This window comes from Rutilus rutilus, assembly GCF_951802725.1.
Source record: "Rutilus rutilus genome assembly, chromosome: 10".
NCBI classification, from domain to species: Eukaryota; Metazoa; Chordata; class Actinopteri; order Cypriniformes; family Leuciscidae; genus Rutilus; species Rutilus rutilus.
Window position 1 is genome coordinate 2,110,001 of NC_140215.1, and position 27,500 is coordinate 2,137,500.

Genomic DNA, 27,500 nt, shown 5'->3' on the forward strand with positions numbered 1-27,500 from the left:
TAAGACTATGTAAACATTCACACATAGTTCAACTCTCAGTAGGACGATCAAAGACTGACAAAACCCCTTCAATGGAAACTATATTGAATCTAATCAGTAAATGGATGCCATCATGTTGAAAACTAAATTTTTCTCTTATTTTCAATCTCTCCCATTCACTTTCAATGGCCAGCAATTTGTGACCGAAATGAGATGCCTACTCTCAGATAGATGAGGCCTACGATTAATCAGATGCAAATAGAAATATAAAACCAGGCCTAATTGAAAGAAAACAAGTTGACAAAAAGATTGAATCCAATATCGGGTGATGATATAGCGTAACAAGTGATTTATAAGCACATTTTTATCAGCCGGTCATTTTTGACCGGGAACATCAAAAGTGTTATAGGGTTCTGAACACGACCTGAGGGTTAAAAAAAACTGTAAAACGGGGCGAGGGGGTCTGAATAACTTTTCGAGATTAAAGTCGAAATATTTCCGAGAATAAAGTCGAAACAGTACGAGAATACAGTCTTCCGTAGAAGTTGTGTGTGTGCTTGCTGTTGTTTCACATTGCCGCACAGGCATTCATAACGCCACGCGTCCACTGGCGCAGAGCGACTGTTTCCAATTCATTACTCATTGCGTGTGCGTGTGTGTGCGCGTGTGTGTGTGTGTGTGTGTGTGTGTGTGTGTGTGTGTGTGTGTGTGTGTGTGTGTGTGTGTGTATGTGTGTGTGTGTGTGTGTGTGTGTGTGTGTGTGTGTGTGTGTGTGTGTGTGTGTGTGTGTGTGTGTGTTTAAAGAAATGCGCTAGCCTATACAGTCGCAAACACTTTTCAGACTGGATGGAGATATCCAGCTTTATGAATGAATGAGGCATTTATATAGCGCTATATGTGTACTGTAGGCCTACACTCAAAGTGCTTTACAGTCATATCAGGGAATCTCTCCTCAACCTCCACCAGTGGTTATTATATCTGAGGAAATCACGGGATCCGGCCAAATGATTGAATACAGAATGATGCACTTACAATGTATCCAGAACGTATTTACGGTGAAGAAGGAGACAGTACGGTTACTGTTAAGTGTTCTCGACCCAGATGGTGTTGCCTATAGACGAGCACATCAAAACATGTCAGAAACACTGGCACATACAGTTTGGACCAGAGTGTGAGACCTACTCTGGCGGAGTCTGTGCTCGTCTATAGGCAACTCCATGGTAGGGGAGACCAGATATGGTTGCAACACTTTTTGCATTTCTCTCAGTTACTCAGAGACTATTTGGACTAGACCAACCAAATTTGAATATATTAAACTTGCATCTGTCTGCTAATTACCCATACCATTTAAAGATGATTACATATGACATATCGGTCACAGTATTTATTTGAATGGAAGAAGCCAGATGTTGCAACTGACCCCAACCCAGGGACGGTTGCAACATGTTAAAAATACCTTACATTTCACTAATTAACTTTAGCTTTTTGTCTCAATGAGCACAGAATTCTGAAAATATTAACTGTTTTAGGCCTACTATAATATTATAGTATTATTTATTTATACAATAATATTATTGTAGCCTATTATTTATTTAATTAGTCATATTTATCAAATAACAGTTATTGAGTTTTGTTTATGTGTAGAACATAGGCCTACATAGATTCAGTGTGCAGGCGTTACAGATGCTATCAGTCTCTCCATATTTCAGTGTCAGACAGGAAGAATTGAACTATGTGCAATGCAACAAACTTTTATTAAACATGCAATTTATAACTTGTTGCAACCGTCCCCGATCAGCCCTGACAGAACATCATACGCCTGCTAGACACACTGACTTTGACCAAAGTCCTTTTAGGCAAGTCGTGCCACTCGGCCGCCATCTTGGCAACGCCTCCGGGCAGCTATTTAGGACTAACAAGACCAGGCTCCTATCTAAATGAATGGGCAGAGAGTCAGAACTGCACTTTCACTGGTCACTGGGACATACAAACTGCATGTATAGAAACAGCAGTAAAACATGATAAAAATCGCTGAAAATGTTTGATGACTTTGCCCCAAAATAAGGTTTAAAACGCCTTTTCCCCCACAGGTTATACTTTTACTACGCATGCGCAAGGGTTCACGACAACAACTTCATTTACGTCTCTATCCAGAATGCTGGTGTTATGCATATTCAATGTCAATATTGTTCTCCTTTATTTAAATATAAGCAGGTTTGCACTTTATCAGTAATAACAATTTATTGTATAGATCAGTTGTTTTAACTATTCATTAAAATGAATCGGTTCAAATGAATCATTAGTTCGCGAATTGGACGTGTCATACGGTTGTGTGATTATCCCAGCAGTTAGGACATGGACATCCCACAAGGTTAACGTTAGTGTCAACACAGAAAACATTACATCACTGGATAGATTTTTTCGTTTATTTAGAGAGTCATTTTATGTCAGCTGAATGTGCGGAACGCATTTCAAAGAAGATAAGGCAACGTATTTTAGCACAATTCACACCCAGCGGTAATCTCCGAATGTTCCAACATGAAACGTTGGTCTTCCGACCTTTTACCATTATGTCATTTTATTTAGATTAATATGCTTGCGGGAGAGAGAGCAAGACAGCGCTTAATTCGGAGACGTTGAAGTCTTGTTTACATTTTCGCCTGCCTTCGGAAAGAGAGTGCGCGTGCGCGACCGGGGCTCTCCCTCTCTGCTTGTCCTTTCCATATGGTTCTTTCAGTTAAATATGCGCCCTGTCACTGATCTTGCACACACAACAACTCGCTGTCCCCAAATCTTCTCCGCTGTCGCAAAACCTCAACTGTGCGCATGCGTCAGTGGAACCAGACGATAGGTTTAAATGTTTCGCGGCTTGACTGTTAAAAGCAGATGATTGGCTTACCAGCGGGAGGGGCGGGACATGTTCATAGAACCGCCATCTTGGGTTTTCCTTATATAGTTCTATTGAGGATTGAGGAAGTGGCATGTCTCTTATATAAATTGTCTCTGCTTTGACACATGCTAACCATGTCACTTAGAAGTCAGCAAAACAATCATTCAAACTAAGTTTTGATTAATTCATACAAAATGTCAGGACAGTATGACAAAAATACATCTCATGAAAAAATTTACTTTCATACCTTCAAAACAAGTTTTGTTCAATAAATGCATTAGCAGATGTTGAATATGTCTACTGTCTTCTTGGTGGGGGGAGGGGGTCTAACTGTGCATGTGCAGTGTGAGTGTCATCACTCTAGCTTGTTTCTGATTGGAGAAAAATCCCCTGTTGCAACTGTCCCCGGTCTCCCCCTAATGCATGTTGGTAGATTGGCACCTGTGTAGAATTTCCTTTTGTTGAAAGCCCAGATAAAAGTAAAAAGCTATTATTTTGTGCCATATATTCTGCGCCAGTGGACGTGCACCGTTATGAATGCACACACGCGCAATTACTACGTAAGACTGTATTCTCGTAATGTTTCGACTTTATTCTCGTAATGTTTCGACCTTATTCTCGAAATGTTTCGACTTTATTCTCGTAATGTTTCGACTTTATTCTCGAAATGTTTCGACTTTATTCTCGTAATGTTTCGACTTTATTCTAATGTTTCGACTTTATTCTCGTAATGTTTCGACTTTATTCTCGTAATGTTTCGACTTTATTCTCGCAATGTTTCGACTTTATTCTCGTAATGTTTCGACTTTATTCTCGAAATGTTTCGACTTTAATCTCGAAATGTTTAGACTTTATTCTCGAAATGTTTAGACTTTATTCTCGAAATGTTTCGACTATATTCTCGAAATGTTTCGACTTTATTCTCGAAATGTTTCGACTTTATTCTCGAAATGTTTAGACTTTAATCTTGAAATGTTTCGACTTTAATCTCGAAATACTATTACATTTTTTTTTTGCGTTGCGGTTCAGGGCTTCCGAACTTCTCTGCAGTGAACTGACGGAAAAAGACGAAAGATTTACATTTACATTTACATTTAGTCATTTAGCAGACGCTTTTATCCAAAGCGACTTACAAATCAGGACTAAATTAAGCGAGTCATCATGAAGAGGCAAAAGACAACAACAACGCAAGAAGTGTTCAGAATACGAAGTTCAGGCATTATTCAGAGTAGCATAAGCATGATAAGTGGGATTTTAAGGGAAAGGTTTTTTTTTTTTTTTTTTTTTTTTTTTTTATGAGTTTAGGTGCTCATGGAAGAGATGGGTTTTCAGTTGTTTTTTTAATGTTGTCAGGGATTCAGCATTCCGGATGAGGGTGGGGAGAGTGTTCCACCAGCATGGAACTGTGAATGAGAATGATCTGGAAAGTGATTTTGTGGCTTTCTGTGATGGAACCACGAGACGTCGCTTGTTGATTGATCGTAGGCGTCTGGTGGGGATGTAGGCTCGTAGGAGTGAGTGAAGGTAGGAGGGAGCTGAGCCTGTGATAGATCTGTAAGCAAGCGTCAATGCCTTGAACTTGATGCGAGCAGCGAGAGGTAGCCAGTGCAAGATATAGGCAATAGGCTACTTTTTAAATATGTGAAATATTAGGCGTGAAAGTACCCTCAACTAGAGAATGAGTATCATACCACATATTATGCATTGATAAGCCTAGAAAAGAAGGCGTATCTGGTCATAAAAATGAACCGTCAACATTAATACAACAACGTTACATGATTTAAAAAAGCAACATATCATACGGGGACAAGAGTGCGGGTGCTGGGCTCTAGCTAAATCAGAAAAATGATTTATTTAGGTGGGTCGGTGGACGCAGATTTGGAAGGCTTCTTCGCCGATCTGTCTTGAACAGGTGTCTGTCACTCCAGCCGGGCTGGGGTTCTCTGTCTTGTTGTGCTGAGGCTGGTTTCACAAAGCTATATTAGAGCGGTCTATAGTGTTAGACAAGTCTAAAATTTGCTCATAGACTAGGCTAATGCTAGTTAGACTGTTTCACAAAAATAAAGACTGACTTAATTTAGACCAAAAAAATTAGACACCTTAACTTATAGGCTAACTTAGGTCTAAGACTCTGTTACCTTGGCAACCAGCAGTAACAATCAGTTCCATTACAAACAGCCAAAAGAAAAGGGAAAATGGCTCATGATTTCAACATTTCTTCTTGTTACTACATTCTCCGCTAAATTTCCCAAGTAAAATGTCCCTGTAACTGTTGTACTCCTCCAACAAACACATATTTTCCGCTGGGGTAAACTGCACTGAGCGGCTGAATGCGCTTACTCGATCCGCCATGTTTTTTGTTTTGAAAAGTGTCTTATTTTACCCAGAATGCATTGCAGTGTAGTCCTACTTAAGATAGTCAGAGTCTTAAGTGCTTTGTGCAACGCTCTGATTTAGATGTCTATCTGAAGTCTGACTATCTACTATATCTAAGCCACAGTCAAAGTCTATCTTTGTGAAAGCGGCGCCTTCTGGTGCTGATGCTCAGGTTTATCTAAAATAGCGAGGCTGGATGTTGTGCTAAACCCCTCTTTGCTCTATCATCACCGCAGGCGCCGACGCCGCCAGGCTCTTTATTTTCGTCGAGCCGACTTTTTGAAAAAATTAAATCCTAATTAAATCCTCTCTGCTATCCTCAGATGGACCACCACAGATGGACTTTAAGATTGTGTTTTCCCGCAGGCTCACTTCATCTGTGATCTTCCTGACGTGACGTCACTGTCTGAGCGTCTCCAGTATCTGAACCTGTCCTTCAATGACCTCACACACGTTCCTCAGGAGGTGCTTCAGTCACATTTGTTCTGTTTCCTGTCGTGATTCAGATCGCGATGTTTGACGTCCCTCGTCTTCCTCTTCCAGGTGTGTGATCTTCATCAGCTGCAGGTGTTGAAGATGAGGAATAACCCCATAGAGGAGCTTCCCGCTCAAATCAACAAACTCCACAAACTCCAGACGCTGGTCGTCTCCTTCTGCAAGATCACACAACTGCCCAGCCAGTGAGAGACACACACGCACGCACGCACACACACACGACACACACACGTACTCACTCACACACAAACACACACACACACACACACACACACACACACACACGTACTCACTCACTCACTAACTCTCACACACATACTCACTCACTCACTCACTCACACACACACACACACACACACACACACACGCGCATGCACGCACGCACACACACGTACTCACTCACTCACACACACAGACACACACACACACACACACACACACACACACACACACACGTACTCACTCACTCACTCACACACACACACACACATACACACGTACTCACTCACTCACTCACTCACTCACACACACACACACACACACACACACACACACACACACTAACTCACACACACACACACACACACACTCACTCACTCACTGTGATAGGCTGCAATAGTAAGTCTCACGACAGAAAGGGTCAAACTAAACGGGGAAAGGTTGTTATTGTTATTATTATTATCAATAGACATTATCATCATCATCATTACAGCAAACATACCTTTGCTGATACTACTGTGTTGTCGCAGTCCTTCGGTCGGAAAGTAAATAAATCCTGTACCCAGCCATTGGTGAAATGTCTGTGGGCTTCCAGAGATTTATAGTGTTTTGTTCACTGGTATATGCGCTTATACCATAAACAAGATAACTGACAATGTGTAAATATGAGGATGGAGGTAGCAATGCACTCCAACTTACTGCAGTCAGATCATATGGATCTATGTTCTGAATGGATGACAATTTCTCCAAATAACCGTCCCTGGCATCTTTATCGAGTTTATCTCGGTACGGCCTTTTCTAAATTTTCTTTTGCTTCTCCAGGTTTGCGAGTTATATTTACTTCTTATCTAGATAGTTATCTTATTAGTTCTATTAGTTATTTTATTTACTTCTACTCCTGTTATCTCTTTAATTCTCAGTCGGTAGCGATCGGTAGCGATACCTCAAAAATGGCGCCGCGGTGACGTCACACACAACAAACTCACGTGTCTGACAAAGACCGATACACACACTAACAGCTTCATGACACACCAAAAGAAAAAGGAAAACAAGAAATCGCATCATATGACCCCTTTAAAAAGTTTGGTCTCTTAAAAAAAAAAAAAAAAAAAACTCAGCAGATTATTGCAGAAGTGAAAGCACATAAAAACTGCAAGTGGAAAAAAAAGTTATTGATATTATTTTACACAATCATTTGAAATCAAATCTATATGTCTGACTGAGTTGTGTTCTAAATTTGAAGTTGGTATCACAAAAATTGAGCCGCTGAAAGGTAACGCAATGTCTGATTTCATAACGGTTTTCAGAGGAGGAACTCTGAGTGTTTAAGGTGAGGATGATGATTAGTAAAATATGTGATTGAGAAAAAACATAATAAATAAAGTGTGCCAAAATGACTCTGACAGTTAACAGGCTATAACAGGCGATATCACCACTTTGAATTTTTACAACAAAAAAATTCTGCTATTTCTAGTTGTAGTTTAAATCTTCAGCAGACTCGGGTCAGATGATCTGATGAAACTGAACCATTCAGTGTCATGATGTTCTGCTGCTCTGCTTCACTGTGTGTGTGTGTGTGTGTGTGTGTGTGTGTGTCTGTCTGTCTGTCTGTCTGTCTGTGTGTGTGTGTGTGTGTGTGTGTGTGTGTGTGTGTGTGTGTGTGTGTGTGTGTGTGTGTGTGTGTGTGTGTGTCTGTCTGTCTGTCTGTCTGTCTGTCTGTCTGTGTGTGTGTCTGTGTCTCTGTCTGTCTGTCTGTCTGTCTGTCTGTGTGTGTGTGTGTGTGTCTGTGTGTGTGTGTGTGTGTGTGTGTGTGTCTGTCTGTCTGTCTGTCTGTCTGTCTGTCTGTCTGTGTGTGTGTGTGTGTGTGTGTGTGTGTGTGTGTCTGTGTTTGTCTGTGTCTCTGTCTGTCTGTCTGTCTGTCTGTCTGTCTGTCTGTCTGTCTGTCTGTCTGTCTGTCTGTCTGTGTGTGTGTGTCTGTGTGTGTCTGTGTCTGTCTGTGTGTGTGTGTGTGTGTGTGTCTGTCTGTGTCTCTGTCTGTCTGTCTGTCTGTGTGTGTGTGTGTGTCTGTGTTTGTCTGTGTCTCTGTCTGTCTGTCTGTCTGTGTGTGTGTGTGTGTGTGTGTGTGTGTGTGTGTGTGTGTGTGTGTGTGTGTGTGTGTGTGTGTGTGTGTGTGTGTGTGTGTGTGTGTTCGTGTGTGTGTGTGTGTGTGCGTGTGTTCGTGTGTGTGTGTGTGTGTGTGTGTGTGTGTAGGCTGTTCTCTCTGCCCTGTCTGCAGCATCTGGACGTGTCCTATAATCTCCTCAGATCCCTCAGCGGTGACATCACACACCTCAGGTAATTATTAACAAACACTTCATACCGAATCATTCACACACACCTAAACTACAGCTATAACTACAGTGATAAATGTAATGATAACGATATCGCTCTGAAAGTGATTCCAACAATATTCACAGTGTCATTATCATTATATTTGTTGTGTGAACGCTGCTATTCTCATAGATTTACAACAATTATTAAAGCTTTATAGTTATAGTTATCATTCTCAGTGTGAACCGACCTTAAGAATATAATTCACTCCGTATTTATTCTATAAGAGCGTTCAGTGTGTGTGTGTGTGTGTGTTCAGGTCTCTGAGGTCTCTGAACGTTGAAGGGAATCAGTTAGTGGCTCTTCCCGCCGGTCTGCTGTGTGTGTGTGTGTCGGAGCTCAGGCTGTCCGGGAATTACACACACACGTTACTGTGGAGCGAGAACAGCTGCAACTCTCCACAGACGCTGCTGCACACGGCCGCACACACACTCGCACACACACACACTCTCACACACCTGCCGCCCGCCGCACAGCTCATCCTGCGCAGGTAAAACACATACACACACACACACACACACACACACTGTCCTTCACTACACACTCTGAGAATGTAATAATGCAGTACTTATTAGAGAGAGAGTAATAAGTATAGTATTCTGATTACACTGTTGATGATGTAAGTATTAGCTGGTATTATCAGTTACTTTTTTAGAGCAACTCACCGTCAGACTTAAAGTTCTTACACACTGAGTCCGAAACTTTCGTATGTTTTTTCGTATTCGTCATTCAGTGCCTCTGAATTGTCAAAACACCGTTCAGATGCTTGTTACAGATGCGGAAAAAGCAGGAAATCAAACCCGATACGAATTTTTGTATGACGGACGAATGTTTCGGGGGCAGTGTGTGAACGTGACTGACACAACGTGAGGTCTTATTGAGTTTTTTAATGTGTGTAAATTTCGGAGTGCACAAGAACCTTTAGTCCGAAAAGTGCATTCAGAAAAATGAAAACTGTTCAGTTGGCAGTGTGTAATATGAGGATAACTACTCCGTGTGAAAAGTCCTACTGAACCAGATATTGATATTGATATTGATATTGAACCTTCCAGATACTGAACCTTCTACTAGATGCTTATATAGAGTTTATGACGCGTTTGACAGAAACTCATGCCGTGTTTATTTCATGTTGTAATCGTCCATCATTCATGTTCACTTAAACCAACACACCTAGAGATGTAGATATTTATAATAGAACTTTCTACTATATAGCCTACACATATATATATATATATATATATATATATATATATATATAACACTGACGTTTAAAAGTTTGGGATTGGTAAGATTTTTTATGTTTTTAAAAGAAGTCTCTTCTGTTCACCAAGGCTGCATTTATTTGATTAAAAAACAAAACAAAAAACTGTAATATTGTGAAATAATTATTTTAAATTGTAATAATGTTTTCTATTTTAATATATTGTAAAATATAATGTATTCCTGTTATCAAAGCTGAATTTTATTCTTTTATATACTTGCACACACACACACACACACACACACACACATATATATATATATATACAAAATTCTTACCTATTCCTAACTTTTGAATGTATTTATTTATATATATACGGTCAAAGGTTTGGAATAATTAAGAATATTTGTGAAAGAATTCTCTTCTGTAAAATAAATCAATACTTTTATTGGGATGCATTAAATTAATCAAAAGTGACAGTAAAGACATTTATAAAGTTTCAAAAGATTCTGTTTCAAATAAAATAGAACTTTCTATTCATCAAAGAATCCTGAAAAAAAATTTGTACATGACTGTTTCCAACATTGATAATGATAATGATCATAAATGTGTCTTGAGCATCAAATCATCATATTAGAATGATTCCTGAAGGATCATGTGACACTGAAGACTGGAGTAATGATGCTGAAAATTCAGCTTTGTTCACAGGAATAAATTACATTAAAAAATATAAATATTTTAATAAAATATATTAAAATAGAAAACAATTATTTTAAATTGTCATAATATTTTTGACTTTTGAACAGTAAGTGTAGTATTTGATTTGAATTGTAGCAAACAGGATGTAGAACTGAAACATTTCAAAATCAAAAGTATCTCTTTCAGGCAGCTTAAAAAACCCGTGGACATCACAAATATGACTTTTTTGATGAAATGAAACAATGAAATTGAAAGTGAATCAATCACACTTTTCTCAGGCATAATTTAGATTGATTTATAGCATTTGTAGAATTCGCAGATTTAATATTTTTCTAAACTGACTATGTATGCATTCTTATCAGAATGACTAATCTAGACTTGTTGGAAGGTTCTAGTGAAGTAATAAACACACTGTATAATGCTTGTGTGTGTGTGTGTGTGTGTGTGTTCTCAGAGCTGGTGTGTGTGAAGCTTGTTCAGGACCCATGTTCGGCCCGGGTCTGAAGCTCATCCGTCCCGTTCACGGTGTGTTCGGGCTTCAGCTTGTCCCGGTCATGTTCCTCTGCTGTTCTCCTGCGTGTCTCCACAGATTCAGGAATCACAACCAGCGAGTGTTTGATCAGAAAACACATTTATTCTTCTGATGGAACTGAGCAGCTTTACACTTCTCTAAAACACTTTCACGGAAAAATCAAATACTTTCATTTAGATTGTTTTGAACTTCTTCTCGAGGCCTAAATACTGTCCTGTCAGTGTTTATATAGTGCTTTATACTGTACATCGCTCCACAGCAACTTTACAGTAAATAGAAAATAAAAGGAAATCTGTTTTTGTGTTTGCTCTGAAATTATTGAAAGAATATTTTTCTTGTCGTTGTAATGTAGATAGTTTCATGTAAGAAAGTAAAAATAGTTCGAATAATCAAGGCATTATTTGACTGACTAAATATGATTCATGTTCATTTCTATGCACCAATATAATAATACATAGCCATAAACAGCAGTCTTTACCTTCATATATTAAAACATTTATGAAACGGACACAAAGATTGAGTTAAATGTGAATGAACATGTTCACTGAATCAAAGTCACAAATCAATCAATTTGAAAGCATCAAACCCACTCTGACTCTAAACTTCACAAGAAAAAACTACTAAAGTTAGAGACACTCTTAAAACATCAAAATGGACACAAAAATGTGAATTTGCATAACTGTTTTCAACACTGATAATCATAAATGTTTCTTGAGCATCAAATCATCATATTAGAGTGATTTCTGAAGGATCATGTGACACTGAAGACTGGAGTAATGATGCTGACAATTCAGCTTTGATCACAGGAATAAATTGCACTTTACTATATATTCACATAGAGAACAGCTGATTTACATTGAAATAATTATTCTCAAAATTCTTAATTATTCCAAACTTTTGACCGGTAGAGTGTGTATGTTTGTGTGTATATATATATATATATATTACATGGCTTGGTTGAATTCTAATGTAGAATGCGGTCTGTTATTTCTTGTTATACTACAGGGCCGTTGAATGCTTGAATCTGATTGGTTGACGAACGTTCTAAGGTGTGCATTATTTTCAGGGAAACGCACGGCTAAAGTAGTTCCAGGCAGGTCTTGACCGCATTACAGCTCCATATCACTTCGCGTAGTTAACCGTAATAACGGAAAATAGGATACAATTCATAACAAGAAAAAGCATTTAGCCCCATGCGCTTGATCTGCAATTTTCAATGTCTAGCTTCACAATCAATAGAAACATGCAGTTTAATTTTAATAAAGTATATAGTCCTATCTATAATCAATAGAAAATTAAACTGAATATAGGCTAAATAAACGGATAGTCCTGCAGCACGGATTATTGCAGATAACATAACAAATAAATAATTATTGATAGGCCTACTTGTTAAAAGGGCTTTGTGTTTCATTTATTTGGCCATAGTCTACTGTCATCTGTCAATAATGAAAAGGAAAAAAAATGAATGAACGAATTAATTAAAACGAATTGAATTAATTAATAAATAAATAATAATACTGACGCACATGCTTTTCTGTCTCATTATTGCAACATCTCTCTCTCTCTCTAATAACTGCATTAATAACTGCATAATGAATGTAATTTGATACTTATGACTGATCATGCCCAAACGCGTGTTCAGCGCGTTCAGTCTGTGTTCAAAGTCACTCCGCTTCGCGTCGTGACCGCATTACCACCTCGGGTGTGCATTATTTTTCTAATAATTCAACGGCCTGTCGTCAATTATTCCTTACATAACAGATCGCTGCTAAGTATAACCGTAACACACCGTTGCCACAGAGCGTTGCTATGGACGCAGGATTCTAACCGTAGAGACGGAACGGACTATTTTCTTTAGCGGAAGCAATACAATCGTTTTTAAATCAATTAACTCCTTTTTTAATCAATATTTTGTGGCAAATTATTGATTTATTTGATATGTAAGGGATAATGTAGGCTGATCAGGACCCCGACGCGAAGCGGAGCTTGAATCAGCCTGAAGGGGTTGTATTCGCTATAATAACCGCCTCGCTCTACATTATCCCGCTTATTACATGGCTACCTACCAAATAAATCAATAATTTGACACAAAATATTGATTTAAAAAGGAGTTTATTGATTTAAAAACGATTGTATTGCTTCCGCTAAAGAAAATAGTCCGTTCCGTCTCTACGGTTAGAATCCTGCGTCCATAGCAACGCTCTGTTTTTCATGGCAACGGTGTGTTATACTTAGCAGCGGTCTGATATCAAGAAATAACACACCGCATTCTACATTGGAATATATATAGCAGCTTGAGTAACAAAAGCAAGAAAGGAGGATTCCTTCATTCCACCGTGGTTTTCTGGGAATCTTCCTCTGCGCTGCTGTTCACTCTCTCCTGTGTCGGGTCATCGGTGTGTGTGTGCTCGTCCTCCTCCTGTGTTTCCTGTGTCGGGTCATCGGTGTGTGTGTGCTCGTCCTCCTCCTGTGTGATGATGAAGAGGTTACTCATGGAGTCGGACAACTCCTCTCTCAGCTCGTCCTCCGAATCCTCAAAGTTCCTGATGGGAAGCAGACGTCAGTCAGGGTATCTCAAACATGTGTGTGTGTGTGTGTGTGTGTGTGTGTACAGGTTTATATTACATTGAGGGACCAGCCAGCGGATCCCATGGGTACAAAAGCTTATAAATCATACAGAATGAGTTTTTCGAAAATGTAAAAATGCAGAAAGTTTTGTGTGATGGGTAGGGTTAGTGTGTGTTTGTGTGATGGGTCGGGTTAGTGTGTGTGTGTGTGTGTGTGTGTGTGTGTGTGTGTGTGTGTGTGTGTGTGTGTGTGTGACAGGTAGGTTTAGTGTGTGTGTGTGTGTGTGTGTGTGTGTGTGTGTGTGTGTGTGTGTGTGTGTGTGTGCGTGAGATGGGTAGATTTAGAGGTCGGGTTAGTGTGGTTAGGTTTAGGGGTCGGTTAGTGTGTGTGTGTGTGTGTGTGTGTGTGTGTGTGAGATGGTTAGGTTTAGGGGTCGGTTAGTGTGTGTGTGTATGTGATGGTTAGGTTTAGGGGTCGGTTAGTGTGGTTAGGTTTAGGGGTTGGTTAGTGTGTGTGTGTGATGGTTAGGTTTAGGGGTCGGTTAGTGTGTGTGTGTGTGTGTGTGTGTATGTGATGGTTAGGTTTAGGGGTCTGTTAGTGTGTGTGTGTGTGTGTGTGTGTGTGTGTATGTGATGGTTAGGTTTAGGGGTTGGTTAGTGTGTGTGTGTGTGTGTGTGTGTGTGTGTGTGTGTGTGTGTGTGTGTATGTGATGGTTAGGTTTAGGGGTCTGTTAGTGTGTGTGTGTGTGTGTGTGTGTGTGTGTGTGTGTGTGTGTGTGTATGTGATGGTTAGGTTTAGGGGTTGGTTAGTGTGTGTGTGTGTGTGTGTGTGTGTGTGTGTGTGTGTGTGTGTGTGATGGTTAGGTTTAGGGGTCAGTTAGTGTGTGTGTGTGTGTGTGTGTGTGTATGTGATGGTTAGGTTTAGGGGTTGGTTAGTGTGTGTGTGTATGTGTGTGTGATGGTTAGGTTTAGGGGTCGGTTAGTGTCTGTGTGTGTGTATGTGATGGTTAGGTTTAGGGGTCTGTTAGTGTGTGTGTATGTGTGTTAGAGGTGTAAAGTCCAGGGGTCAGAAAGTAAAAGTCCTGCCATATGTTTATTCCACCCATAAACTCATCCAGCTGATTTCACTCATTAGTTCTCCTGGCTGAAAATCTGCTAATTAGCAAATCCAGGTGACTGGAACAAAATACTGAGGACTTTTACTTTCTGAACCTGGACTTTACACCTCGTATATATGCGTATGTGTGTGTGTGTGTAATGGGTAGGTTCAGTGTAAGGAGACAGAATATACAGTTTGAACAGTACAAAAACCACTACGTCTATGGAGAGTCCCCACCAAAGATAGGGAACCAGACGTGTGTGTGTGTGTGTGTGTGTGTGTGTATGTGTGTGTGTATGTGTGTATGTGTAATGGGTAGGTTAAGTTTAAGGAGACAGAATATACAGTTTGAACAGTACAAAAACCACTACGTCTATGGAGAGTCCCCACCAAAGATAGGGAACCAGACGTGTGTGTGTGTGTGTGTGTGTGTGTGTGTGTGTGTATGTGTGTGTGTATGTGTGTATGTGTAATGGGTAGGTTAAGTTTAAGGAGACAGAATATACAGTTTGAACAGTACAAAAACCACTACGTCTATGGAGAGTCCCCACAAAGATAGGGAACCAGACGTGTGTGTGTGTGTGTGTGTGTGTGTGTGTCACTTACGTGTCCTCATCATCTGATCGAGGCTCTAGACGCTCTTCATCATCACACTCATCACGCTCTTCATCTGTCAGATGCTTCTCATCTGATGACATCAGTGTCTCTGTGTGAAAAACACACACATCACATCACTGAACCCATTTCAGTGTGAGATCAGTGTGAGATCAGTGTGTGAGATCATGTGTGAGATCAGTGTGAGATCATGTGTGAGATCAGTGTGAGAATGTCTGAGTCTCAGCAGAACTGCAGTAGTTTTACCCGTGAGCTGTGCTTGAGCGAGAGCGTTCAGGAGCGTCTCCGGCAAACGCTTCGTCCAGTGCTTTCTGTGTCCTTCCTCCTGCTCCTCTGAAACTACATCAACACATCAAACCAGCAGATCATGAGCATTTCTTTCATGATGTACATTATAATGCATTGTCTTTTCATAAATAATTGTAACCAAAGTTAAAATGCATTATTATATTTCCAGATTCCTTGTTACATTTGAAGTTTGTCACATGATTTAATGCATTATACTTTAAGGTGTAACAGTGAATTTATCAATATTATAACGGTGGTCACAAAATAAAGTACATAATAAATGCATTAAAAAAATACTTTTTATAGTGCATTATATACAGTATAAAGGCTTTAAAGCAACACCATGTAGTTTTTCAGCCTTCATAATATCTTTCCAAGACCCTTGTGATGGTACATCGACTTACAATGGGTTGAATGACACGTTTGCCATAGCCTGACGGGGTCTGTATCGCTTTTACTGGCACTACAGAACTTCGGGGTTCGGATAGTAACCCGAGCATAAAAAGAACGACAAAATTCGACTGCTTTACGGCATACGTCACTTCCCCCACCACCCCCACCCCCCATTTCCTCAAATTCGGACGTGAGAGCCCAACTAGCGTTTGCTTCCCGGCTGGTATAGCGTGTGTATGTTGTTGTCATGGCCGAAGCAGCAACGAAACCGAAGAAGGCAAAGGTTTTGTCGGAGGAGACTAGGAAGAGAAAAAGGGAGAGTGACAAAATCAAAGGCCGGACGAGGATCAATACTGGTCCAGCTTTCGCTCGCTGGCGTGAGCTAAAGGAGGAGGAGGGGTGCCCGACCGATGCTGACTTGGCCGTCATGCTGTTGGACTAGTAAGTATATTGCTTGCATACTATCTCTAGTTTTTTCGAATTTGTTGTGTGTATCCCCTGGTGTAACCATGACAGATTTTACGACAGTAGTAGAAGACAATACTGTTTCCCAACTGTAGGGGGACCCCGAGAGCAAAACTTACATGGTGTTGCTTTAAGTAGAGTGTTACCACAGTTTTAATTAAATCATCCTAAGAAACTGATATACAGTGAGGAAAATAAGTATTTGAACACCCTGCTATTTTGCAAGTTCTCCCACTTGGAAATCATGGAGGGGTCTGAAATTGTCATCGTAGGTGCATGTCCACTGTGAGAGACATAATCTAAAAAAAAAAATCCAGAAATCACAATATATGATTTTTAAACTATTTATTTGTATGATACAGCTGCAAATAAGTATTTGAACACCTGTCTATCAGCTAGAATTCTGACCCTCAAAGACCTGTTAGTCTGCCTTTAAAATGTCCACCTCCACTCCATTTATTATCCTAAATTAGATGTACCTGTTTGAGGTCGTTAGCTGCATAAAGACACCTGTCCACCCCATACAATCAGTAAGAATCCAACTACTAACATGGCCAAGACCAAAGAGCTGTCCAAAGACACTAGAGACAAAATTGTACACCTCCACAAGGCTGGAAAGGGCTACGGGGAAATTGCCAAGCAGCTTGGTGAAAAAAGGTCCACTGTTGGAGCAATCATTAGAAAATGGAAGAAGCTAAACATGACCGTCAATCTCCCTCGGACTGAGGCTCCATGCAAGATCTCACCTCGTGGGGTCTCAATGATCCTAAGAAAGGTGAGAAATCAGCCCAGAACTACACGGGAGGAGCTGGTCAATGACCTGAAAAGAGCTGGGACCACCGTTTCCAAGGTTACTGTTGGTAATACACTAAGACGTCATGGTTTGAAATCATGCATGGTACAGAAGGTTCCCCTGCTTAAACCAGCACATGTCAAGGCCCGTCTTAAGTTTGCCAATGACCATTTGGATGATCCAGAGGAGTCATGGGAGAAAGTCATGTGGTCAGATGAGACCAAAATAGAACTTTTTGGTCATAATTCCACTAAACGTGTTTGGAGGAAGAAGAATGATGAGTACCATCCCAAGAACACCATCCCTACTGTGAAGCATGAGGGTGGTAGCATCATGCTTTGGGGGTGTTTTTCTGCACATGGGACAGGGCGACTGCACTGTATTAAGGAGAGGATGACCGGGGCCATGTATTGCGAGATTTTGGGGAACAACCTCCTTCCCTCAGTTAGAGCATTGAAGATGGGTCGAGGATGGGTCTTCCAACATGACAATGACCCGAAGCACACAGCCAGGATAACCAAGGAGTGGCTCTGTAAGAAGCATATCAAGGTTCTGGCGTGGCCTAGCCAGTCTCCAGACCTAAACCCAATAGAGAATCTTTGGAGGGAGCTCAAACTCCGTGTTTCTCAGCGACAGCCCAGAAACCTGACTGATCTAGAGAAGATCTGTGTGGAGGAGTGGGCCAAAATCCCTCCTGCAGTGTGTGCAAACCTGGTGAAAAACTACAGGAAACGTTTGACCTCTGTAATTGCAAACAAAGGCTACTGTACCAAATATTAACATTGATTTTCTCAGGTGTTCAAATACTTATTTGCAGCTGTATCATACAAATAAATAGTTAAAAAATCATACATTGTGATTTCTGGATTTTTTTTTTTAGATTATGTCTGTCACAGTGGACATGCACCTACGATGACAATTTCAGACCCCTCCATGATTTCTAAGTGGGAGAACTTGCAAAATAGCAGGGTGTTCAAATACTTATTTTCCTCACTGTATCTCATCGTGTGTGTGTGAGTGTGTGTCACCTGTCTGAGTGTCACTGATACTCTCTGTCGTCACATCCATGCACTCAAGAGCGTTCAGCAAGTGAGTGTAAGTGTGTGTGTGTGTGTGTGTCACCTGTCTGAGCGTCACTGATACTCTCTGTCGTCACATCCATGCGCTCGAGAGCGTTCAGTAAGTGTGTGTGTGTGAGTGTGAGTGTGTGTGTGTGTGTGTGTGTGTGTGTGTCACCTGTCTGAGCGTCACTGATACTCTCTGTCGTCACATCCATGCGCTCGAGAGCGTTCAGTAAGTGTGTGTGTGTGTGTGTGTGTCACCTGTCTGAGCGTCACTGATACTCTCTGTCGTCACATCCATGCGCTCGAGAGCGTTCAGTAAGTGTGTGTGTGTGAGTGTGAGTGTGTGTGTGTGTGTCACCTGTCTGAGCGTCACTGATACTCTCTGTCGTCACATCCATGCGCTCGAGAGCTTCAGTAAGTGTGTGTGTGTGTGTGTGTGTCACCTGTCTGAGCGTCACTGATACTCTCTGTCGTCACATCCATGCGCTCGAGAGCGTTCAGTAAGTGTGTGTGTGTGTGAGTGTGTGTGTGTGTGTGTGTGTCACCTGTCTGAGCGTCACTGATACTCTCTGTCGTCACATCCATGAGCTCGAGAGCGTTCAGTAAGTGTGTGTGTGTGTGTGTGTGTGTGTGTGTCACCTGTCTGAGCGTCACTGATACTCTCTGTCGTCACATCCATGCGCTCGAGAGCGTTCAGTAAATGTGTGTGTGTGTGTGTGTGTGTCACCTGTCTGAGCGTCACTGATACTCTCTGTCGTCACATCCATGCGCTCGAGAGCGTTCAGTAAATGTGTGTGTGTGTGTGTGTGTGTCACCTGTCTGAGCGTCACTGATACTCTCTGTCGTCACATCCATGCGCTCGAGAGCGTTCAGTAAAGTGTCAGCGGCGTCTCGACACCATCCGGCTCTCTTCTTCTGCTCCTCTTCCTCAGAGTTGTGTGGACCGTTGAGGTTTTCTCCACGCTCACACTTCAGTGTGTCGTTCAGGGGCTTGTCCTGTCACACACACACACACACCTGGTCAACCGTCATGCTTATATCCTGCCTGATCAATATTAGCCCACATTCACATCATTGCAAAAAAGAGATCAAGGAAAAGTAACATAACGCATTACTTTCCATAAAGTAACTGGGTGACGTAATTAGTCACTTGTCTCGAAGGTAAAGTTATATTGTAACACACAAGTAATACTGAGTGTGTGAGAGTCGGTTCACCTGTGGCTCCTCGTCTTCCTCATCTGTCTTCATCTCTGTGTGCTCTTCATCACTCAGCTTGATCTCAAACGTGATTCCTCTCTGAAACACACGCGTGTCGGAGCGGTCAAACATGAGTGTGTGTCTCGTCTTCGTGTGTTTTGTGTGTGTGTTTGTACCTGCTGCTCTTTCCCACGTGTGTGTGTGTCTCTGTTCTTCCTCAGTAAGTCTGTTCCTCTGTCCTGAGAACATCATCACACTCATCAGTTCATCAGCGTCACAGGATCTCCACGTCTGATTTTATTATCATACGCATCACAAATGTAATTTGTAATTTGGGAGAAATAAATATTCAGAAAATAATTATTCAGAAAATAAATCATCTCTGGATTTATTTTCATGAACTGATTTCAAAGTGGATTTAAAAATCGAAATGCTGTTGAGTGGCTGTAAAAGAAAAAAACTAAATTTTTATGAAAAATAAAAATATATTTTATTCTTTATTTCTGGTAAAAGATCATTAGACATTTTCTGCTCTTCAACTTCTGATTGGAGAAACAACGGTGTACACTGATATATATTCAATATCTATTTATGAATAAATTAAGTAAATAAAAATTTGTATATATTGATATTTTAATATATTTCATATATACAATATAGTTTTATGAATATATAGTAAAAATGTAATGTTTATATTTTAATAATTGTATATATTAAATATATACAATTATAAACATATCAATATATTTATATATTAACAAATATATTCATTAAAAAAAACATATATATATTTATATATAAAAAATGGAAGTTTTTTTAATTCATGAATACATTTATACATTCTATATCTATTTCTCTCTCTCTCTCTCTCTCTCTCTCTCTCTCTCTCTCTCTCTCTCTCTATATATATATATATATATATATATATATATATATATATGTATATTTATATATATATATATATATATATATGTAATATTAATACAAATAGAAGTTATTTTTTATGCGTTGGGTCAGAGGGTCACTCTTTGACCAGAAGTAGACTTGTGTACGGCCGTTACAGAAAGCCAGTGATTATAGTTTATAAAGTTATAAATATGGATATTTTTCTTACAGAATCGCATGGCTTTGCTTCAGAAGACCTTTATTAACCCTGGAGTCGTACTGATTACTTTTATGATGGATGGATGCGCTTTTATGGGCTTCAAATTTTCTCCAGCCATTCACTGCCATTATAAAGCTTGGAAGAGCCAGGATATTTTTTAATATAACTCTGATTGTGTTCGTCTGAAAGAAGAATGTCATATACACCTAGGATGGCTTGAGGGCGAGTAAATCATGGGCTAACTCTCACATGTGTTTGATTCGTAAGCGTCCAGAACCAAGAACACGTACCTCGACCTCTGCTCTCATTCTCATCTCTCTGACATCATGATGATACTGTTCTCTGATTCGCTGGAGCTGCCTCAGGTACTCCTGCAACACACACACACACACACACACACACACACACACACACACACACACACACACACACACACAGAGGCCTTCAGCACACTGAGGTGTCGTTATCTAACGATCATGAATAGGAGTGTGACGACAGTGACCTCCTGTCCCTGCAGTTTCCCGCTCTGAGTCGGTTTTCTCCCATGATGCTCTTGTGCGTTGGCCGGCCGACACTCTTCATCTGCTGTGGACGGTCTGAGACCCTGAACACCAGAAATGATCAATGATTTCACTGTACATCACATGAATACATGAATATCAGATAAATACAGCTGTAAATTACAGCACACATGCACACATATTTAATGATGTTATGAAAGCAAAATTATGGACGCTTGTGTCAGCCACAGAATAAAACTTTTTAAAAGATAATTGCGACTTTTTATCTCACAATTGCAAGTTTACAACTCGTAATTCTGACTTTATATCTCGCAATTCTGACTTTATATCTCGCAATTATGACTTTATATCTCGCAATTATGACTATATCTCGCAATTATGACTTTATATCTCGCAATTCTGACTTTATATCTCGCAATTCTGACTTTATATCTCGCAATTCTGACTTTATATCTCGCAATTCTGACTTTATATCTCGCAATATCTCGCAATTCTGACTTTATATCACGCAATTCTGACTTTATATCACGCAATTCTGACTTTATATCTCGCAATTCTGACTTTATATCTCGCAATTCTGACTTTATATCACGCAATTCTGACTTAAAATCTCGCAATTCTGACTTTATATCTCGCAATTCTGACTTTATATCACGCAATTCTGACTTTATATCTCGCAATTCTGACTTTATATCACGCAATTCTGACTTTATATCTCGCAATTCTGACTTTATATCTCGCAATTCTGACTTTATATCACGCAATTCTGACTGTATATCTCGCAATTCTGACTTTATATCTCGCAATTCTGACTTTATATCACGCAATTCTGACTTTATATCGCAATTCTGACTTTATATCTCGCAATTCTGACTTTATATCACGCAATTCTGACTTTATATCTCGCAATTCTGACTTTATATCTCGCAATTCTGACTTTATATCTCGCAATTCTGACTTTATATCACGCAATTCTGACTTTATATCTCGCAATTCTGACTTTATATCACGCAATTCTGACTTTATATCACGCAATTCTGACTTTATATCACGCAATTCTGACTTTATATCACGCAATTCTGACTTTATATCTCGCAATTCTGACTTTATATCACGCAATTCTGACTTTATATCTTGCAATTCTGACTTTATATCTCGCAATTCTGACTTTATATCTCGCAATTCTGACTTTATATCACGCAATTCTGACTTTATATCTCGCAATTCTGACTTTATATCACGCAATTCTGACTTTATATCTTGCAATTCTGACTTTATATCTCGCAATTCTGACTTTATATCTCGCAATTCTGACTTTCGCAATTCTGACTTTATATCACGCAATTCTGACTTTCGCAATTCTAACTTTATATCTTGCAATTCTGACTTTATATCTCGCAATTCTGACTTTATATCTCGCAATTCTGACTTTATATCTCGCAATTCTGACTTTATATCACGCAATTCTGACTTTATATCTCGCAATTCTGACTTTATATCTCGCAATTCTGACTTTATATCTCGCAATTCTGACTTTATATCTCGCAATTCTGACTTTATATCTCGCAATTCTGACTTTATATCACGCAATTCTGACTTTATATCTCACAATTCTGACTTTATATCTCGCAATTCTGACTTTATATCTCGCAATATCTCGCAATTCTGACTTTATATCACGCAATTCTGACTTTATATCACGCAATTCTGACTTTATATCACGCAATTCTGACTTTATATCACGCAATTCTGACTTTATATCTCGCAATTCTGACTTTATATCTCGCAATTCTGACTTTATATCTCGCAATTCTGACTTTATATCACGCAATTCTGACTTTATATCTCGCAATTCTGACTTTATATCACGCAATTCTGACTTTATATCTTGCAATTCTGACTTTATATCTCGCAATTCTGACTTCATATCTCGCAATTCTGACTTTATATCTTGCAATTCTGACTTTATATCTCGCAATTCTGACTTTATATCTTGCAATTCTGACTTTATATCTCGCAATTCTGACTTTATATCTCGCAATTCTGACTTTCGCAATTCTGACTTTATATCTTGCAATTCTGACTTTATATCACGCAATTCTGACTTTATATCTTGCAATTCTGACTTTATATCTCGCAATTCTGACTTCATATCTCGCAATTCTGACTTTATATCTTGCAATTCTGACTTTATATCTCGCAATTCTGACTTTATATCTTGCAATTCTGACTTTATATCTCGCAATTCTGACTTTATATCTCGCAATTCTGACTTTCGCAATTCTGACTTTATATCTTGCAATTCTGACTTTATATCTCGCAATTCTGACTTTATATCTTGCAATTCTGACTTTATATCTCGCAATTCTGACTTTATATCTCGCAATTCTGACTTTCGCAATTCTGACTTTATATGTCGCAATTCTGACTTTCGCAATTCTAACTTTATATCTTGCAATTCTGACTTTATATCACGCAATTCTGACTTTCGCAATTCTAACTTTATATCTCGCAATTCTGATTTTATATCTCGCAGTTCTGACTTTATATCTCGCAATTCTGACTTTATATCACGCAATTCTGACTTTATATCTCACAATTCTGACTTTATATCTCACAATTCTGACTTTATATCACACAATTCTGACTTTATATCTCACAATTCTGACTTTATATCTCGCAATTCTGACTTTATATCATACAATTCTGACTTTATATCTCACAATTCTGACTTTATATCTCACAATTCTGACTATATCTCGCAATTCTGACTTTATATCTCGCAATTCTGACTTTATATCACGCAATTCTGACTTTATATCTCGCAATTCTGACTTTATATCTCGCAATTCTGACTTTCGCAATTCTGACTTTATATCTCGCAATTCTGACTTTCGCAATTCTAACTTTATATCTTGCAATTCTGACTTTATATCACGCAATTCTGACTTTCGCAATTCTAACTTTATATCTCGCAATTCTGACTTTATATCACACGATTCTGACTTTCGCAGTTCTGACTTTATATCTCGCAATTCTGACTTTCGCAATTCTAACTTTATATCTTGCAATTCTGACTTTATATCACACGATTCTGACTTTCGCAGTTCTGACTTTATATCTCGCAATTCTGACTTTCGCAATTCTAACTTTATATCTCGCAATTCTGACTTTATATCACACGATTCTGACTTTCGCAGTTCTGACTTTATATCACGCAATTCTGACTTTCGCAATTCTAACTTTATATCTTGCAATTCTGACTTTATATCACGCAATTCTGACTTTCGCAGTTCTGACTTTATATCTCGCAATTCTGACTTTATATCACACGATTCTGACTTTATATCTCGCAATTATGACTTTATATCTCGCAATTATGACTTTATATCACGCAATTGTGACTTTATATCACGCGATTCTGACTTTATATCTCGCAATTCTGACTTTATATCACGCAATTCTGACTTTATATCTTGCAATTCTGACTTTATATCTCGCAATTCTGACTTTATATCTCGCAATTCTGACTTTATATCTCGCAATTCTGACTTTATATCACGCAATTCTGACTTTATATCTCGCAATTCTGACTTTATATCTCGCAATTCTGACTTTATATCTCGCAATTCTGACTTTATATCTCGCAATTCTGACTTTATATCACGCAATTCTGACTTTATATCTCACAATTCTGACTTTATATCTCGCAATTCTGACTTTATATCTCGCAATATCTCGCAATTCTGACTTTATATCACGGAATTCTGACTTTATATCACGCAATTCTGACTTTATATCACGCAATTCTGACTTTATATCACGCAATTCTGACTTTATATCTCGCAATTCTGACTTTATATCTCGCAATTCTGACTTTATTTCTCGTAATTCTGACTTTATATCACGCAATTCTGACTTTATATCTCGCAATTCTGACTTTATATCACGCAATTCTGACTTTATATCTTGCAATTCTGACTTTATATCTCGCAATTCTGACTTTATATCTCGCAATTCTGACTTTATATCTTGCAATTCTGACTTTATATCTCACAATTCTGACTTTATATCTTGCAATTCTGACTTTATATCTCGCAATTCTGACTTTATATCTCGCAATTCTGACTTTATATCTCGCAATTCTGACTTTCGCAATTCTGACTTTATATCTCGCAATATCTCGCAATTCTGACTTTATATCACGGAATTCTGACTTTATATCACGCAATTCTGACTTTATATCACGCAATTCTGACTTTATATCACGCAATTCTGACTTTATATCTCGCAATTCTGACTTTATATCTCGCAATTCTGACTTTATATCACGCAATTCTGACTTTATATCTCGCAATTCTGACTTTATATCACGCAATTCTGACTTTATATCTTGCAATTCTGACTTTATATCTCGCAATTCTGACTTTATATCTCGCAATTCTGACTTTATATCTTGCAATTCTGACTTTATATCTCGCAATTCTGACTTTATATCTTGCAATTCTGACTTTATATCTCGCAATTCTGACTTTATATCTCGCAATTCTGACTTTCGCAATTCTGACTTTATATCTCGCAATTCTGACTTTCGCAATTCTAACTTTATATCTTGCAATTCTGACTTTATATCACGCAATTCTGACTTTCGCAATTCTAACTTTATATCTCGCAATTCTGACTTTATATCTCGCAGTTCTGACTTTCGCAATTCTAACTTTATATCACGCAATTCTGACTTTATATCTCACAATTCTGACTTTATATCTCACAATTCTGACTTTATATCACACAATTCTGACTTTATATCTCACAATTCTGACTTTATATCTCGCAATTCTGACTCTATATCACACAATTCTGACTTTATATCTCACAATTCTGACTTTATATCTCGCAATTCTGACTTTATATCACACGATTCTGACTTTATATCTCGCAATTATGACTTTATATCACGCAATTCTGACTTTATATCTCGCAATTCTGACTTTATATCATGCAATTCTGACTTTATATCTTGCAATTCTGACTTTATATCTCGCAATTCTGACTTTATATCTCGCAATTCTGACTTTCGCAATTCTGACTTTATATCTCGCAATTCTGACTTTCGCAATTCTAACTTTATATCTCGCAATTCTGACTTTATATCTCGCAGTTCTGACTTTATATCTCGCAATTCTGACTTTATATCACGCAATTCTGACTTTATATCTTGCAATTCTGACTTTATATCTCGCAATTCTGACTTTATATCTTGCAATTCTGACTTTATATCTCGCAATTCTGACTTTATATCTCGCAATTCTGACTTTCGCAATTCTGACTTTATATCTCGCAATTCTGACTTTCGCAATTCTAACTTTATATCTTGCAATTCTGACTTTATATCACGCAATTCTGACTTTCGCAATTCTAACTTTATATCTCGCAATTCTGACTTTATATCTCGCAGTTCTGACTTTCGCAATTCTAACTTTATATCACGCAATTCTGACTTTATATCTCACAATTCTGACTTTATATCTCACAATTCTGACTTTATATCACACAATTCTGACTTTATATCTCACAATTCTGACTTTATATCTCGCAATTCTGACTTTATATCACACAATTCTGACTTTATATCTCACAATTCTGACTTTATATCTCGCAATTCTGACTTTATATCACACGATTCTGACTTTATATCTCGCAATTATGACTTTATATCACGCAATTCTGACTTTATATCTCGCAATTCTGACTTTATATCACGCAATTCTGACTTTATATCTTGCAATTCTGACTTTATATCTCGCAATTCTGACTTTATATCTCGCAATTCTGACTTTCGCAATTCTGACTTTATATCTCGCAATTCTGACTTTCGCAATTCTAACTTTATATCTTGCAATTCTGACTTTATATCACGCAATTCTGACTTTTGCAATTCTAACTTTATATCTCGCAATTCTGACTTTATATCTCGCAGTTCTGACTTTATATCTCGCAATTCTGACTTTATATCACACGATTCTGACTTTATATCTCGCAATTATGACTTTATATCTCGCAATTATGACTTTATATCACGCAATTGTGACTTTATATCACGCGATTCTGACATCTTTTCTCAGAACTGTGTTATAAAGTCCAATTCTAAGGAAAAAAACTACTTTTTGCGAGTTTATATAAAATTTCTGACTTTATCATAACATGCCATGCTGACTTTACATCATGCAATTGTGAGAAAAAAAGTCATAATTGTGAGATAAAAAATTATTTTTTTATTTTTCATTCTGTGGCGGAAACAAGCTTCCATACAAAATAGACCCAAACTGCCCAGTGCATGAAAAAGCAAAGGTTTGTCTGTGGTGAATGATAACTTGTGTTCAGTGACACTCACCAGTTGTTTCTGAGCTCTGAGTTTATACTGATGGGCTTCACGTCTCCTCTGAAGATACTCATCTCTTGCCCTAGCGACACTGAACACACGCGCACACACACACACACAGTTGTTTCAGAGAATATAAAGACATTAGTTTCTTTTCTTTAGAGTAAGGTCACAGATGAATCGATAAGAGCTCCAGTAAAGAGGATTTGGTTTCGAGTGTCTCACAGTTTGTAGGGCTCCAGTGAGTGTG

At 38.7% G+C, this 27,500-nt stretch overlaps 2 protein-coding genes across 2 annotated transcripts in view; one reads left to right on the forward strand and one right to left on the reverse strand.

The window, feature by feature from the left end:
- Positions 1–11,060, forward strand: part of lrrc63 (leucine rich repeat containing 63) — an 18,897-nt gene extending 7,837 nt beyond the window's left edge. Inside the window, exons 7-11 of the mRNA XM_084420435.1 lie at positions 5,612–5,710; positions 5,789–5,925; positions 8,210–8,293; positions 8,589–8,819; positions 10,684–11,060. Coding sequence (XP_084276561.1) covers positions 5,612–5,710; positions 5,789–5,925; positions 8,210–8,293; positions 8,589–8,819; positions 10,684–10,873 — 741 coding nt within the window. The 3' untranslated portion in view covers positions 10,874–11,060. The remainder of the gene's footprint in view (positions 1–5,611; positions 5,711–5,788; positions 5,926–8,209; positions 8,294–8,588; positions 8,820–10,683) is intronic.
- Positions 11,061–12,910: 1,850 nt separating this feature from the next.
- The window catches only part of LOC311298909 (serine/threonine-protein kinase Nek5), a gene marked incomplete at its 5' end in the record, with an annotated part of 28,853 nt that continues 14,263 nt past the window's right edge, over positions 12,911–27,500 (reverse strand). The window contains 10 exons of the mRNA XM_084422233.1: positions 12,911–13,304; positions 15,034–15,133; positions 15,289–15,381; positions 18,861–19,041; positions 19,261–19,341; positions 19,419–19,481; positions 20,638–20,718; positions 20,850–20,951; positions 27,263–27,341; positions 27,476–27,500. The exon at positions 27,476–27,500 is cut by the window's right edge and continues 130 nt beyond it. Of these exons, the coding sequence (XP_084278359.1) occupies positions 13,088–13,304; positions 15,034–15,133; positions 15,289–15,381; positions 18,861–19,041; positions 19,261–19,341; positions 19,419–19,481; positions 20,638–20,718; positions 20,850–20,951; positions 27,263–27,341; positions 27,476–27,500 (1,022 nt within the window). The 3' untranslated portion in view covers positions 12,911–13,087. The remainder of the gene's footprint in view (positions 13,305–15,033; positions 15,134–15,288; positions 15,382–18,860; positions 19,042–19,260; positions 19,342–19,418; positions 19,482–20,637; positions 20,719–20,849; positions 20,952–27,262; positions 27,342–27,475) is intronic.